The following is a 17,065-nucleotide window of genomic DNA, read 5'->3' as shown; positions in this document are numbered from 1 at the left end:
GATTCCATGATCATTAAAATGTATTCAGAATTTGCAAAGTGATGATGATTTCTCTAATAAATCCTGACACAATGATCTCCCCAACTTAAGCTGTCTTTATAGATTAAAAGTATCAGCATATTTAAAATACTGTCTCAATATTTACTTTGTGTCTGATCAATACCAAATTTTGCAGTCTTGCACAGGACTAATGGTCAGACTTTTTTATTGTTAGACAATGACAGTCACTGATAATTTGGATAGAAAAGGACAGAATTTTATTTTGTTTTCCAGTTATGGTCATAGCATTGTTTTGTGAGATCGAAATGACGATTTGTCTCAGAGTCATATCAAGATATACCCCTAAGGCGTTGATGTGAATGGGACAAGTCACTGGAGAGAGACAGTAACGACTGCTGCGACTCGAAGCAGGTTTTCAATCAGGTTTCAAGTCTTTATGATAAAAATATTCCGGGTTTATTAAAAGCCCCCTTAATGCACCACTGACGTACGTGTCTCCCCCCTCCAGCACACAGACTGCGTGGGTGGCAGCTTTTCTTGATCCTTTTTGAGAAAGAAGAAGCATCATCCAAGCAGACGCAAAAAATAAGTCATGTGACAAGAAACACACACACACACACACACACACACACACACACACACACACACACACACACACACACACACACACACAGCTTGTTAAAAATAAGCCTGTTGCAAGAAATGGTGTATAATGGCACCTGTGTATAAGTCATCTGCGATAAAAGTCGCGCAGAAATTGTTTAAGAATAAACATTTATTACATTTTCATACATATAAATCTGCAAGACCAGTTATTTATTCAACCATGGCAGGTACTGTATATCACAAGGCATCCCCTTTTTGAGGTTATACAATGGCGACACCTACCGCAACAGCACCAGATATGAATATTTGTAATTCACTTACCTAACACAAGGTGTCGCTGTAAAGCAACAAACTCGGGAGCCCACGGTGTCAGAAAAATTTTTATTCCCTCACATTTCTGCTCAGCATCTAGACTCATCCCACCAGCTTCCCCCCCTACCCTGTTCCACAATAACACTTCCATGAGAAAAAGCCCAGGTTCAGTGTGCAGTAGTGCATGAGATGATGTCATTTACCGCTCTGATAAAGTTCACATTAGAATTACGCATTCCTTCGAGCTTCATTCTCAGTTTTTGTGGACTCAGGAAAAAGGTCACCATGGTAGTGCTTCTACTTACAGTTCATTGTGATTTTATAAATGGGAAATGTAACACACACACACAAAAAATGTAGGTAACAATAACAGTGAGCAGTAGAAAAAAAAAAGGCACAGTAAATTCACCTCTGCTTTTCAGAGGCGGTTCTGGTTCTGCAGCAGTTCGAATTTAGTCATGCTGAGGGGCTCCGGATTTAAAACTTGTCCACTCCGGGAGCGCTGGATGTCTCCTTTCAGTACTCTCTCTCGACGCAGCCCACTTGAGCCGCGTTGTCGGGACACTTGCAGGAACGGCCGTTTGGTGTTGCTAAACACAGGTGGGAGCAGCCACCGTTGTTTCCAGAACAGTAGTTTTGTCCTGACAGACGGAGGGGACAAAGGAAACATTTTACAGCAGGCATCGGTGGGAAATAGCCTTTTCACTGCTTGTTATTAATGCACTAAAAACATCCAAAGGAAGCACGCAGCAATCTCCAGATGTTGGAGGCCCCTTTCCCCTGACTCTGCATTCCCTGGCTTTAGCCTTATCTATAAGAGAGGCTGTTGCCTGGTGCCATTAGTCATTCCTTTGCTTGATAATAAATACAAGCTGGAAGAATTCCCCCAGTTGCTTAAAGATTAAGAACTGTACTCGTGTTTTTTTGTTTGTTTGTTTGTTTTGTTTGCAAAGTGCTCTAAAGGATTCTTTAGAGAGCCTGCAGAGGTCACAACTAGGTCAGCCTGGTCCCAAAAAGGAAAAGGAACGCATAATAAGGTTGGCCTCAAAGGTAGCCCCCAAATATACAAGGGTCAAGCAGTTTCTGCATGCGGCTTTAAAGTGGAGCTGAACATCAGGGTTAGATACCGTGCAAAGATTCGCTTCGAGCATGTGAAGAGGGGGAATTGAAGGGGAATGTGCCATCACAACTTCCTACCTGCAGGACACTGGGCATAGGCTGTGGCGATCCCGTATAACCTGGTCCGCTTCTGAGGCTGGAACTCATCTGACTCCCTGCTGGCATAGCGGTCCACTGCAATCACAGCATCCCTGTTGCAAACACAGTCAGCACAGGAGTTCAGAAATCCAGGACTATCTGAGCTTGCGCAATCATCCGTCCGGCCTCCTTATGTTTCCTACAAAGTCTGTCGAGACTGAGTAAGGCCAAAGAGGGGGATGAGGGTAGGTTTCTTAGCCACAACATGACATAGTTTGTGGTAAACTGTTTAAGTGTGCACCACCCACACCACCTCCTCTCAACCTTTCTGCGGCCCTGGCGAGATCACAGGGAGGCCCTGTGGAGGTCACTCGCAGACGTCTGGGGCTGAGAAATTGCAAGCAGCTGTCACTTTTCAGGACTCCTCCTCACCTCATGTGCACACTAACACACACACATACTCACACATGCACACACACACAAAGCCCTCCCCTTTTTTTTCTGCAGTCGCTCAGGAATAAATAACTTACAGAGCCGGACACATGTGGAGGAAGCTCCACAATTTCGAGTGTGGGAGCGTCTGAGCCCTGCCACAGAGAATGTAAAGGGGGTTGAGTGTGGGCAGCTTTTTGACCTTTAACCTTCCCTCTCTTTCCTCTGCCTTGACACATTGAATCACAGGTAAAAGTAAAAACCCTGTGTCTTCGGTGCTACAACACCAGTGGGTCTCATTTATAAACAAACTCCAGCTGCAAGAAATATTATTATTATTATTATTTTTTCACGATTTAAAAAGGCAGAGTTTGAAAAAACATTCTTAAAATAAAAATCAAACCTTCGCCAGTCGGTGTAATAGATGTTTTTCCCGAAAGCTGTCATTCCAAAAGGATACTGGATCCTCTCCAAAACCGTACTGCGACTACCCCGACCTGGATCCATGCACTCCATTTTTTGCGTGCCTGCAGGCAAGAGACTGTAATTAGTGCTGCTTGCACACAGCAGACACCGTTTCACAGATGAGTCATCCGTCTGAAATCTACCTGCGTCTGCCCAGCAAAGCTGTGAGCTGTGAGGGTCGTAAGTCAAGCCGTTTGGCAGGCCTAGATTGTCTCTAACCAGCACCCGTCTGTTGGATCCATCCATGTAAGATGTCTCAATCTTGGGGGCTTTACGGTTCCAGTCAGCCCAGTATAGGTTACTGTTGGAGGACAGGTGAAGAGTGAGTCTGCTGTGATGTTCAGCAACACTGAATATCAATCTGTTTGTGAATGTTACCTGCTCTTTTAAGTAAATGAGCATCGCAGATTTTCACCAAGAGTGCTGTTTAACTCAAACTATGTTCAATAAACAGGCTGTTAAATCGTAACGCACCCGTTGGAAGGGTCAGCGATGATGGCTCGTGGGTTGACGAGGTCGGTGTTTATGAGGACACGTCGGTTAGACCCGTCCAGAGACGCCACCTCGATGTGATCCTTAGCGGAATCCGTCCAGAACATTGTTCGACCCAAGTGGTCAATCGCAATCCCTTCTGGGCTTTCCAAACCTGTTAAAACAGTGCATTTTTCTGTTTTTTTAAACCTCCTCTTTCAAAATGTAGGGGAACCAGTAGCATGAAGAAAACACTACCTGAACTAATGACAGAAGTGGGCTCTCCCCCCTCGATGTTGGCCTTGCTGATGGAGGGAGACGTGATTTCTGTCCAGTACACCATTTTCTCCACACAGTCGTAGGCTACACCAATGATGACCTTCTCCTGTGGAGCCAAGGAGGGTGTGAGCAAACAACAAACCTTTGAAGTGCAGTTTTCGTCACACAACAACGGTCCAGAACGTGGAGCAGATGTGCTTTTTGGATGGTATCGTCGAGACTTTAAATCCAAACAAACTGAGTCACACAGTGAGGAGCTCAAGCAGCTCAAATCAGTGCAACAAGAAAAGCAGACTGCAACTGTAAAGTTGTCTGACTGATGTTAGCAATTAGCTTGAATGTCACCATGTGCCCCCAGTAAAGTGCAAGCTTTGGATGCGAGAAGCAGATGGGAAAAATCCCAGAGCTGAAGAAAGTTTTAGGACAACAGAGCGCAGTTATTTGTGACTGTTTTCTCATATATTATTTAAATTAAGTAAACAATCCTGACAGGAAATTGTGGCTTTAACTTAAAAATAAGAATAAAACTGCTGCAAAAGCCATATAAAAATTTATGAAATAACTCCTCTCTTAAAGATGAACTTACGGGCAGGTGGAGGACGGGCTTGGCATCGTTCTTTTTCATGTTGTAACCCCCCAGAGGAACGTGCTCTATCCTGCCGCTCTGGGCAAACAGCAGGTGTGTTCCTGGGGTCAGGGCGTCCACATCGGGCCGTGGCCGGGGTCCGACGGGCGGCAGCCCAGTATTGTGGTCGATACCTAATTGAGACGCACACAAATCAGTTCATCAAAACTCCCGAAGTGTTTGTGCTTCCATAGTTTTTGTTTAATGCCACTGTGAGTGACACTGTCACCTCTTTCTGTGATTTACTCACACATTGGTCTGCTGCCAGGCCCGGTGCGAGTCCCCGAGATCTCCTGTCCATTTTGGTCCACGCACCAGCAATGTCCCGTGCTTCCATGGCACTGCATGGGCTCATATTGACCGTTGTTATCACACGTGGGGATGTAAGCGCCAATCGGAGGCTGCGGCCCCCGTGGGCCAGACACACCCAGGACGTTCTCTCTGTGAACCTCACATCGTGTTTTTGGCCTCCCTGAAGAAAAATATGAAAAGAAAGACTCGAAAATTAACAAATACAGCCTGCAACAAACTCCCCGAACTTGTTTCTTTTATCTTTTTGGAGTCTTCTAATTTAAATTTCAGCTACACATAAAATTCACATCCTTCACAAGGCATGACAAATTCCTCGCGCTTTCCAGAAGGGAATGAGAAACAGATTCCAGCTGGCACCAATATACTCTGGCGAGGAATTCATTTTCCAAACACCCCCTCCGGCCTAAACGGCTACAAGGCTGTGAATGAAAATGACCCATTTTGCGAAACAACATCAAACAAAAAACTATTACTCGGCTGTCTGAACTCCAGTGAAGGACCTCCATAACAAACATGTAACTACACAGGCTTTATTTTCAACCCCCAGAATGAATGTGCAGCCAAGCCAGCTAACAAATGTTTAAAGCAGTGCAATTCAGAGAGTTCACCTACCAGGAAGGCACTGGAAACCGTCGCCGCTGTAACCTGGCCTGCACTGGCAGGTAAAGGATCCCTCTGTGTTGTAACACACGGCGTCTGAGTGACACCTGCTTTGCTGACACTCGTCTATGTCTTCAGGCAGATGGATGAGATGATGGTGAGATGGATGGATGGAGGGTGAGAGAGCAGAAAAAAATCAAATATGAACATTTTCTGTGTCATTTTATGAGTGGAGATCCATGCAGAAGAGCTTGGGTGAACCTTTGACTTAAACTTTCCTCAAATAGCAGAAAATCAAGCAAAAATGTGGAAAGAATGGAAGGACCCAGACCAGAGAAACCCCTCCAAAAACCCTACACCCAGACCCGGGACCTCTACACATGAAATTCCCATCTGCTTTTAATGTTTCACTCTTCGGTCTCTGTTGGTGTATTATGCAACCAACCTGACCGCCCACAGTCCCGAGCAGATGGTGTAACAATTCAAATAATTCCTAAGGATGCATTTGGTGAATCAAGTGATTTTGGCCACACTGAACGTAGTCCTTACTTTCAGCAGATTTTTCTTCATGTCCCTCGTTTTTGACCGGTCACACTTAAAGCTGCTTTGATCTTAAGTGCGCCGGACCAGTGAAATTACATGACAAATGTGTAAAATCATTGCCCAGACTGTCCTGTAGTTATAAAATTCAAAGTTTCATTCAGAAAACAAAGCCGTTTTCTGTGAACTCACTGTAAAAAAACAAAACCATAAATTTCTGTGGTAGATAGTAAAAAAAAACCCAGGAAATTTCCATCATGTAATTGTGTATCTATAGATGACTTTGCTGTAGTATAAAGCGGGGTGGGGGGAATCTTTATCAATAGGAAAAGGTGTAAAACTTAAACAAATATAAATAAAGTGAAGTTATAGTGAGTAAAGTTAAAACTGTGTTTCTAAAACTCCGGGGTGGAGTTTTTGCTGGGCCGATTCTGGCCCCTGGGCCTTATGTTTCACACCCCTGCTTTAGAAGCTCCTACTATTTAATTTAATTGTTTAATTTTATTTCATAAATGGAAGGAACAGGGAAAACTGCAAATCCTTACATGCAGCCAACAAACTTTAAGCCTTTTTTTGTCAGTAAAATTACCTAAAAACTCATTTAATAATAGAAAACACGTAACACTGCTTATTGCAGGTTGGTGAACTATGCAAAAAAGAAAACCCACAAACAAACAAACAATGAAAAAAATTCTGAGAGCATTATGTTTGTCTGCAGTACCTTGGCAGCTTCTACCGTCTCCTGTGAACCCTTGTAGGCAGGTGCAGACGTAGGACGAGCCTCCGGCGTAGCTGCACTGAGCATGGGGTGAGCAGGTATGGGTGCCTGCCTCACAGTGGTCCACGGGTCGATCAACCTCTGAGGAGAAGCAGAACAAGTTCTGGGAAATGCTATCAGCGTGAGAAAAATAATGTGTTGACTGGTTTTGGATAGAGCCGCTTAAGTTGGGGAACAGGGTGAAAAATATGGCGTGAAATTAAGACGAATGAATATACTTTAATATTTATTTAACTGAAATTCAAGTTGGATCCTTTTGGGGCATGCCAGAAAATACTTTACAGCCACCGCGCTGAGCAAATCTAATTTGCTGCTGCTGCTACACGTGTTAATAATCACCACAGACTTTTTCATACAATAATGAATTTTATTACAGGTTATGTTTGCACCTCTACCTCCTTAGAACCAGGTAGGGTTTGCCTGATATGGAATAGCACTTTACAGCACACAAAAGCCACTTACTAATGCAGGTTCTCTGGTCACTACCGAACTGATACCCCTCTTCGCACTCGCAGCGGAAGGTCCCGGGCTGGTTGTTGCAGATAGCGTTAGGGCCGCAGCGTTGAGGATCCTCTCTGCACTCATCGTTGTCTGATAAAAAAAGAAAAAGAAAGAAAAGAGTAGTGATGAGATGCTAAACTGATAACATTTTTTTTTCGTCTGTCTACTGTCTTTTGCTTATCTAATTCAGAGTCACAGAAGAGGCTGGAGCGTATCCCAGCTGTCATAGGATGAGAGGCGGGGTACATCCTGGACAGATCGCCTCTCTGTCCAAGTGCCTTTTTCCTGTTTTTATGTATGTAAAATCCTGGGAAACTTTACGTGTGACGTTGAGTCGTGTAAACAAAATGACTTGATTTAAATAGTCTTGGACTGGGTCAGAGTTTGAGAAGTCTGGTTTGCCAGATAAGTTTTTCATTATCAAATGTTTTCGGATCAAAGAAAAGAGCCTGATTAGATTTATAATAATACTTTTATGATAGCATCTGTCTGAAATTCTTCCTTCCTCTTCCTGTTTGGTCTCTAATGCAAAAGATTCGGTTGTATAGAGGTTGAAATAGCTCTGTTAACCTGGTCTCTGAGTCGGAAATGCTTTGTTTATCCTATGGGACTCCCCCTGCTAATTGTATGATTGTGCCGTTCCCTAGTCAGGAAGGAAGGCTTTAGAAAATCTGGGTTGATTTTAATGATGAGTTTGAAAGATATGGAAACAGTTAGATTTTTTCCAAAAGCAGAAAATAAACTCTAACTGCTCTTTGTTACACGATTAAATATGCAGTTCTTACCATAACATGCGCGTCCATCGCCGCTGAAACCAGCAGCACATTGGCAAGTGAACGTTGCTCCCTCTCCGACTTTGCAAACAGCATTCGTGTCACATCCGTGTCTTCCGGTTAAGCATGGGTTCTGCTCCGGCTGCCCTCCTGAAAAGGAAAGGTGAATTTTATTTCTAAACAGGTTTTGTTTTGGGTTTTTGAAGCAAAACATACCTATTTTTACCATTTAACAATAGCAACAAAAAGCCTGTCTGGCAAAAATAATCTCTCTGTCAGGACGTTGTTCCTGAGGAAGGAAGTGAGCTCAAACCAAAGGCAGGAAAACGAATACGTCTTCTCACCATTGATGTCCCCGATCTTGCTGGTCAGGGCGAACCGGATGAGTTGTTGTGCAGGATCGTAAATGGCAAAAATGTGGTCCACGCTTAGCATCTGTGTAGGTTTCATGTCTCTCAAAGTCTCGCTATGATAGCAGCCGTTGAAGGAGATTGTCTCACGCCACTGATATCTCCTGGTTTCCCTGGATCCATCCTGCAGAGTCACTACGTAGTCCCGAGTGGACGACGAGGTGATCACTGAAAGGCAAGATGGACACGTTAGAAACGCTCACCTTTTTTCACTTCTTTTATGTCTCGCTCAAAATCAGAAAAGGTGGTGAAATATTGTTTCTCTGTTCAAGTCATGTCTCACAGTTGTTGTTGTACTGGTAGATCTCAGAATACGGGTCGAGCTTTATGGTGGAGCCAAGAGGCACCTCGGCCACCCGGCCCTCCAGGTTGGTGCTCACAATCAGGTGGTCGTGCTCATCGATGCCTTTAAACTCTTGCCTGATGTTCAGCTTTTCATTCCCTGGCATAAAGGTCACCTCAGCCTGCCGAGTGAACTCCCCCCCTGTGGAGGCCAGAGAGGAGGATGTTAACTCTAATACTGGCCCGGGATGAACTTTGTCTCGTGGCCTTCTGTTACAGCTGAGGTAATGCGAGTGGAATTCAGGGAGACAGTGCAGAAGACTGCAGCTGTATGCAAGCTGTGTTTGCAGCAGCGCAAACAGCTTGTTTACAGAAATTTATGCTTCCCACTAGTTTTTTTTTAAACCCTGTAAAAACTACAAGGCAAGCTACTGAATATCACATCATGAGATATCTTCATTGCAGCGTTGTTCTCACTCACCGATGATGCTGAAGCCGTTCTTGAAGCCTGGGTGCTCCAGAGCAAACGCCCACCCAATCACACCGCTAATTGACACCAGGGGCTCCAGCGAGGGCCCAACAGTCTCCGGGAGGTCACTGATGGCGACGTAGGCTCGACCCTCATTCGCAACAATGTAAGAATGGAGGTCGATGTTGGCGAACTCCACCGGAGAAGGAGACCTGCCCACAAACACTCTTCCGTGTACTTTGCCGTTCACCCTCTGTGGCTTTCCTGCAAAATCCCCCAAAGAAAACAAAACAAAAACACAGCCACCCCACTGAAGTTACTCACCGAGATGTGCAAACCCACTTCCCTTAAAATGAATTTCATCCAAGAACAGCTAAGATTTCTTCTAATGTTTCCACATCAACTAGCTAATAAAAAACGTCATATTTAAACGCTTTTCTGCGTGTACCTTCTGCCACACACTGTATCCCGTTGCCATAGAAGCCAGAGATGCAATGGCAGCAGTATCCGTTGGCATAGTCCCTGCATTCACCAAACTTGGAGCATTTATTTCTGTTGTTTGCACAGCTGCCAAGGTTGTACGAGAACACTGAAAACATGGGGAACGGTAAGAATACCATGACTGGAACAGCTGATAAGACAAGTACAATAAACATTTATATACGACATGCTCTCACTCTCAAAATACACTGTGATAGACAGCATGGCTCAGGAAGCAGAGCTGCAGACAAGCTTGCTACCATCAGCGAGTGTGGGTGAACGGCTCACTAAAAAGCACTCGTTGGATTAAAACATCATAAACTCACCATCTACATTTATAATTGGATCATCCACCTCCACCACCTCCGGGTTCTGTGGTTGGAACTGAACTGGGTGGACTTCAGTCTGTTCCTGCAGATAAGGAGGGTAGGCTACCACCGGTCTGTCAGGGTACAACGGCCTCCTTGCAGCGCTGGACTCCTCATAAGCGTCAACATCTTCTTGTGGTGGAGCCTCAGTGGGCAGCTCAGGGACCTCACCTGGAGCCACGTTGCTAAAAAAGGGAGAAGTCCCAATCTCGTACACCCATACACCCCTCAGGCCAGAGTTCGTCTCCCTGTGGGGGGAAAAGTTTAGATTCTGGGCAGAAAACATGTCTTCAAGAACCGTCATTGTTACCGTCTGACTTACTCTGCTAAAGCTCTAACGGACTGCTCGTCATCAGTGGTGGTGCGGTAGTATGGTCCCTTGATGGAACTGAAGAAACCCCGGACTAAACCCTTACTGAAACCAGCATGCATGATTACATTAGTGTCTCCCACAAGCATGGAGGAAAACTTTATCCCATCCCTTGGATAGAGGACAATAGCGTATGACGTGGTCTCCAGAGATGCAATAACCAGCTGGAAGGTGTTTCTCTGAGAAACAAAACATTATAGACTCTGTCAGTGATCACATCCACTTTAGATTACTTGAATAACTATTTGACACTCACCTTCTTGATGCCGCTGTCTCCTCTGCTCTCAAGTCCATGGGTGGTGACATCAACCCAGGTGACCACCACAGCATGGGTGGGATTGATTTCGTCATCTTCAGGGAAAGCCCTGTTGATGTGCTCAGCAGCGCGGCGTAGAATATCAGGACTGGAGTCCTCTCGGAAGAAAACTTTCCCCACACCATCGCTCGTGTGCAGGTCTCCTTGCAGAGCTGCAATCATGCCAAATTTTGGGGGCATTTTGCCAAGATACGTCAGCTCGCTTTCTGGCTCTTTTGTGGCGACGAACCCATTGGTATTAATCTGAAATGAAAAGCTAAAATCATTAATCCAGAAGACAGAAACTGAAATGAAATCCCTGCGATGTTGTACACAGTTTTATTCTTGACACAACTTGAACTGTTTCACAGGGGATACAATCTGACCCACTTTGATCTTCATTGCAGTAATGATTTGAGTCAGCAGCTATGTCCCACTACTGTGCTAATGAACAAACAAGATGCTATTTAACGCAGTCTTTACACACTTGCAGTGGGAACACATGCAAGGCTCGTAAAAAAGAAAGAAAAAAGCGCTCGTGTGAAGAAAACATGCCCAGACACACACTGGACATGGGGGCTCCTTCACTTCCTGACCAAAGGAAAAAACAAAAGGTTTCCTGTCCTTGCCCCCGATGAGTAGCCCCAGAGAGCCTAAAGATTGCGCACTAAATGTCATTACAGAAACTTCCTGCCAAAATGGAGGGTAGATCTGGGAAAATGATCAGTGATCCTATTTACAGAGGTGCTGCAGATAGAGAGCTCTAAGGTTAGTGGTTAACATGTAAGTGCTCAGTAAAAAATGGATCATACTCATGAAGGGTGAGAAGAATCATCCCCCCCACCCCAGGGCAGAGACAGTTCAGGGCAGACCGTCTCAGAGATGAAAACAAAACTCTTGAGGGCATCTTGACTGCAGCGCAGAAATATGTTTGTGGTGGGTAATGGAAGGTTAACCTGGAGGCAGTCAGCAGACTAATTGGTGAACGCTGCATTCATGTGTTTCATTTAAGCTTCAGACTCATGTGTTAATCACGTTAATCATTGTCTCTGCACGATCTCCTTAAATGGAGATCGTGCAGAGACAGCCTCCACTGGGTTGAGACTGGACAGGCTACTGTGGAATGAATGGCAAGCTTTACTAAAGAAGAAACTTTCATTTTAAGAGCTTGAATGCTTGGTAGAAACATCTTTATGCATAAAACATCAGCAAAGCTTTGACGAATGCATCTGTTAGTGTAATCACTGCGTCATGGCACAGTTTACTCATGCAGCACTGAAACAGAGATGTAGCACTTTTCTTTGAAACCAGAACTGCGGGAATAAAGGGCTGTTTGTCCGTTCCACACAATGGTGCGGCTTTTAAAAACACTACAGGCCAACAGTTAATATTCTAGCAAATCATACAGTTTTACATGATTTACTGCATTTATTCCAGAAACAAACCTCCCAGTGACCACTCTGTAAAGTTCTCTGTCTCATCACTGGGTGTTTTTAGGATGGATTGCAAAATAAGGTTTGGTATTTGGTATCGGCAGTAAAATGATAACCTCGAGGGAAACAAAGAAATGCCTGGGCACATGCTTTCGACATGATACAGTCGCATCTGCATATAAGAAATCCAGTATTTACAAATACTCCACAGACAAGAAAAAAGTCATACGCTGCTGGAACTCCGTTGTCCAACTTCCAGGAACTGTTTAAATTCACTCCATTTCTGGCTAACGCGCAATTGCGCAAGAACTACGGACGTTTGATGACCAGTAAAGCCAACGCAAGTGCATTAATGTTAATAATAATAATCATCAAAATGTTAAGAATTAACTTACAAAGATGCTGAGGAAAGTGCCATCATAAAACAACACCGGTTTGCTCAGATCCAGTCGGTACGTCTGATCATTCCCTGGCTCCAGTAACTGGTCTCTTGCGCTCGGACCAAAAGGAAAAAGCTCGTCTCGACTTATGCTCTTTACCGAGACCACAAATCCGAGAAAACTCAGACAAGCAATCCAGCCTTTCTCCTTCCAACCCATGGTCCGTCTTTCAGAGGGAGCTAAGCAGTCCTGCGTTAAAGGCGCGAGTGATACATCCAACCCAGTAGTTGTAGAAAGAGTTGTGGGCGGTCACTAACTCACAGAGGAGTTTCAGTGAGAGGTAGCCCAAACTTTGCTTTCATTAATGTTCCTGAAACAAATGGTATGGTGCTGTTGTTGTTGTTTTCTTTTTATAATGGCATGCACTTTGACTGAGTCAAATTAAACTCTGAGAAGAGCTAAGGTCATTTGCAGATCCTTTATTTAAAATTCTTCAAACGGATTATTGCAGTGTTGCCAATACAGTAGAAAACAGACAGCTATGTGCAGATTATAAGTGGTTTTAATAGAAGGGCCACTGTCTCTGGAGGGACAACACTGAAGCTGTATTTGCAGGTTTGGACATAGGCCAGCAGGCCATCAGAGCATGGACCAGTAACCGGCAACAGAGCCCCATGCCCGGTTTGACTGAAACATTATGTAAAGGACAATATCACAAAGCACTGTACCATACACTAATCATTTGAGGCATGTGCTGAGGCTATCAGACTCATCTCCAGTTGGGATAATGAGAGTCATGCCGGTACAGTAATATGCTTCAACTTGGAGCTGTTTTTGAGATGCTTAGTGAACCGTCAAACTCTTCGGTCCACAGTGCTTTGACAGTTGGTATTCACGGTCCCCCACAAAGGGTTTTTGCAAATGTTTACCATCACTCCAAAATGCAGACTCATCCACTGCTGTAGCTCTTAAAGTATCTTCAATGACAAATTACCTCCAAGACCTAGAATGATTTCCAAAGTATCTGATATGTTTAGACAATGTTTCTGTGGCTTTCTCATAAATACCACCAGGAGGAGATTTCTTTAAACAAGACAGTGATTTATGAAGCTGCCTAATGTTGTGATAAAACACCCAACATTAACTTCTTTTTCAAACCTGCTGAGACTGTGTAAATGAAATATTTCTTCTGTTCCTCTGAGCTGCAAAATAGTTGCATATTTAATCATCTGGGAATTTACCCAGCTGTATTTATTTATTTAGAAAGAGATCTTGACCCCCCCCCCCCCCCCCCCCCAATGTTCAGCACAAAGTTAGGCCGATGATCAAGCATTAGTAATAACTGGCAATGAGTCTTTTCGAGTATGAACAGCCTGTTTAAGGTCACGTCAAAGCATCTCAATCTGATGTAAGTCCAGACTTTGACTAGGCCACTCAAAAACCTCCCCCTTTTTAAAAATCCAGTCGAAGGTGGACTTGTTGATTTATGAACTCTGAACTTAACTGACACAAGTGAGATCTGCAGTTCTTTAGATGTTGTTCTCTGTGCTTTTGTAACCTCCTGAATGGATCATTAAAGGGTTATTGCAATAATTTTGATAGGCTGGCCTTTCCTGGGAATGTTCAAGATGCCGTTCCAAGGTTTTTCCATTTGTAGATAATGGCTCCTACTGTGCTTCACTGAAGTCCCAAAACCTTAGAAATTATACTTCCAAAGGGATCTCAGATGTTGAGATCTCTTAGTCTACACACACACACACACACACACACACACACACACACACACACACACACACACACACACACACACACATGAAATGTTTAAAAGATGAAATGTTTGATGATCTGAAACATTTAAGTGTAACAAATATGCAAAAAAAGAAGGAATCAGGAAGAGAGCACATACTTTTTCACAGCACCGAACATGCTGTGGTTCCAAAATCAGCAAGTCAGTATCCCCCAATGTCTTTCTATTTTTCTACAGCTAAAAGGCGCCACCTCGTGGTCACTTTGTGGGATTTCCATTTGTGGTTTCTAAATGCCTACCCCACAGATTCATATGGCTTCAAAATTAATCTGCATACACCATATTTAAATAACATAGTGCACTTGTATTTCCTTAACACAGATTTAGATTGTTATATATGGGCTGCAGAGAATGTTATTCATAACAGCACATTGTTTGTAGGAAATAAAATGGATCTCTCTGCGTTTGAATGATGAGACACAATGGACCCTTGTTGGGATATTTACATCAGAGCTGGTGATGCCATTAGGTCTGACTCGTTACTGTCTGAGCGAGTCTGCTTTCTCTTACCAAGTTGCCTAGGAACCAGCAGGCTGGTGTTTGATGTGTCTATAACAGGACGCTGTGGCCTGATAATCAGACTGAAGTGCTATTTCATTATCACTCCAATACTGTTACAGATGAAACCAGAGATGCAGGCAATATGAAGGGCTGCAGGCAGGCTGAAGTAATTCTGAGTGAACAAAGAAACCGATATATACCATGTACAAAGAGGTTTTATGCTATCTGTATAGACTGACAGTACACAGCCACAACAGTGAAACCACTGACTGGTCAGTTTACTGCAATGTTCTGCTGGGAAATGCCTTGAGTCCTGGCATTCATGTGGATGTTACTTTGACACTTACCACCCACCTAAACTTTGGAATGGACTAAGACATCCATCCACACCTCCCACTCCATGTCAGAGCAATGGTATCCCCCAACAGCAGAACAGTTCATCCCAGCACTCTGTACAAACTACACTGACCTGGCCTAATTAAGACATACCGTAATTAAGCCTCTTGTCGAATTATTCATCTTTGAAGTAAAAATCTATGCATTTATGTTCGCATTTACACAGGCCAAACACAAAATCACATATCTCTGATATTGGAGAGTACCAACCTGTGGTTTCACAGCCAAGGCGGAGGTACTGTAGCTGACGGCATCCTGTTTGGTGTCTGGCTGGCACTGTCCCCGTGTGCTAAAAGATTAATGGATCACAGTGACCTCCATCCTTGACATTCTTCGTGTTCACATGCCCTGGTCTTGTGAAACCAAAACCTTGCTGCTAGGATATTTACCATAACAAACAAACGTCCCTTAGATTTCTGTGCACATTGGATAAATAACCGATTGGGTCATAAACTGAATTATGTGACTTGCGGTTGGAATTACAGGGAAATGTTACATTTGATTTCATTTTCATTTTTAAAACACAAAAAGTGTTTTATTTGTGACCAGGTGGACTATTCAATGTATGAAAACTATATGAGGTCTTCTGAAACTCAGGATGTAGTTTAAAATGTGGCAGAAAATAATCCTGATGATGTCATGAAAGCCATGGGACTTACTTTTTTAAATGAAAAAGCTACATCGCAAGATGTATCTGTGAAGTTCTAAAAATGTGGGTGTTTTCCAGGCAGGAAAGGTCAAATGAAGAACCGATCTGCTTCATCAAAGCTGTAGCATTCAGTATTTTTGGATCATGACTCATAACAGGAACTAAAAGTCAGGAAACGATCGCCTCTGTAGGATTAGTTCAAACATTTGTTGACCATTTAAAAGTTTGTCTTTCGCCAAGGTTGGCTGTTTCTTTATGATAATTTAACTGTATAAACAGTGTCTTTATACCATAAAGTCAACCTATCATACTTTTTTCTTATTTTGTGTCATCAACATACTCTTACAGTGCTGCATATTCATATTAAACATGGAAAAAGTCTTCTCAGAGAGTCAAAACCTCAGGTTTCAACTGCTCAGACAGACTTTTCTGCTCTGGGATCTAGATCATGTTCAGTATTACACCCTTTATTTAAACAGGATGTCCCCCTTTGATCAAGAAAGAATGTACATAGAAATAGAAAGACACATTATACATAGTTGAGGAAAAGTATGCATGAGAATGATTTCAGATTCATAAATAGATCATTTTGAAATGTTCTGGTAACATCAGAAAATGTAGCTCCATGTTTATTTATTTCTGTATTTGTTGGAGCTCATTCCAGTTACAGGCAGTAAGGTTTCTAAATCCAGTTTTTTGAAGTTCAGTGTGGATAAGAGGCAAAGCTAATGTTAGAAAGTCCTGTGACCTGACGCATTAAAGTGATGTCCTGAAAGAGGCAAACACCTCTGACTGTGAGCACAGCACCGGCGGTTCAAACCGAAAAAAAAATCATTACTTTATTGACCTCATTCAATTCTTGTGTCCTTTTTGTAAATTCAATTTTTGCCCTGTTTTACGATTGGCTTGTCAGTCATCTGTAAGGACCTTTGGACTGCAATAATCTATTAAATATACAAATTCATTCTGATTAACTGTAATTTGAAATGAGATAACCTCGAAAGTCTGTCTTGTAAAGAGGACAAGTGCCAGACGCTAAATAAAAATAACATTTTCCTCCTTTTTGTATGCAAATGTATCTCATTAAGAATAATTAATTCATCAATTACCGTATAATAAGTCTTTAAACTTCATAAAAATTTTAAACCGTAATGTTGATCTGGGATTTACACGTTCTCGTTCAAAACATGAGGTTATTACAGTAAGTAAAACTAGATGCGAATAAAATAAATAAATAAATCGAGTAAAAAGCTTCAGTTTTAATATTTGTTAATTTGGTTAAATTTATTCTCAGAACTTACCTGATGAGGCTTTGGCGGACATGTTCATTACAT

General features: G+C 43.0%; 1 protein-coding gene across 1 annotated transcript; it reads right to left on the bottom strand.

Moving 5' to 3' along the window:
- Nucleotides 1-757: 757 nt before the first annotated feature.
- On the bottom strand, nucleotides 758-12,662 carry nid1a (nidogen 1a). The gene is made up of 20 exons (XM_080869382.1): nucleotides 12,394-12,662; nucleotides 10,527-10,829; nucleotides 10,223-10,449; nucleotides 9,859-10,148; nucleotides 9,501-9,641; nucleotides 9,065-9,316; nucleotides 8,585-8,785; nucleotides 8,236-8,469; nucleotides 7,904-8,041; nucleotides 7,080-7,208; nucleotides 6,561-6,698; nucleotides 5,312-5,431; nucleotides 4,638-4,859; nucleotides 4,349-4,521; nucleotides 3,742-3,868; nucleotides 3,487-3,658; nucleotides 3,156-3,313; nucleotides 2,951-3,074; nucleotides 2,116-2,228; nucleotides 758-1,559 (listed from the first exon to the last, which is right to left on the bottom strand). Exons 1-20 carry the CDS (start codon nucleotides 12,595-12,597, stop codon nucleotides 1,435-1,437), a joined length of 3,591 nt encoding a protein of 1,196 aa, XP_080725508.1. The 5' UTR covers nucleotides 12,598-12,662; the 3' UTR covers nucleotides 758-1,434.
- Nucleotides 12,663-17,065: the final 4,403 nt, after the last annotated feature.

Source organism: Rhamphochromis sp. 'chilingali' (assembly GCF_963969265.1).
Source record: "Rhamphochromis sp. 'chilingali' genome assembly, chromosome: 20".
In the NCBI taxonomy this organism is placed as follows: Eukaryota; Metazoa; Chordata; class Actinopteri; order Cichliformes; family Cichlidae; genus Rhamphochromis; species Rhamphochromis sp. 'chilingali'.
Note: the sequence above shows the minus strand (reverse complement) of the source record. Positions and strands in the feature narration are given on the sequence as shown.

Bases quoted from the DNA above. Each gene is read 5' to 3' on its own strand.
- nid1a (XM_080869382.1), bottom strand. From the start codon at position 12,597: ATGGGTTGGAAGGAGAAAGGCTGGATTGCTTGTCTGAGTTTTCTCGGA. The intron at 5,432-6,560 runs GTACTGCAGACA...ATCTGCCTGAAG, and splicing joins AGACGGTAGAAGCTGCCAAG to ACATAGACGAGTGTCAGCAA. The intron at 3,075-3,155 runs GTAGATTTCAGA...TCTTGCCTGCAG, and splicing joins GCTTTGCTGGGCAGACGCAG to GCACGCAAAAAATGGAGTGC.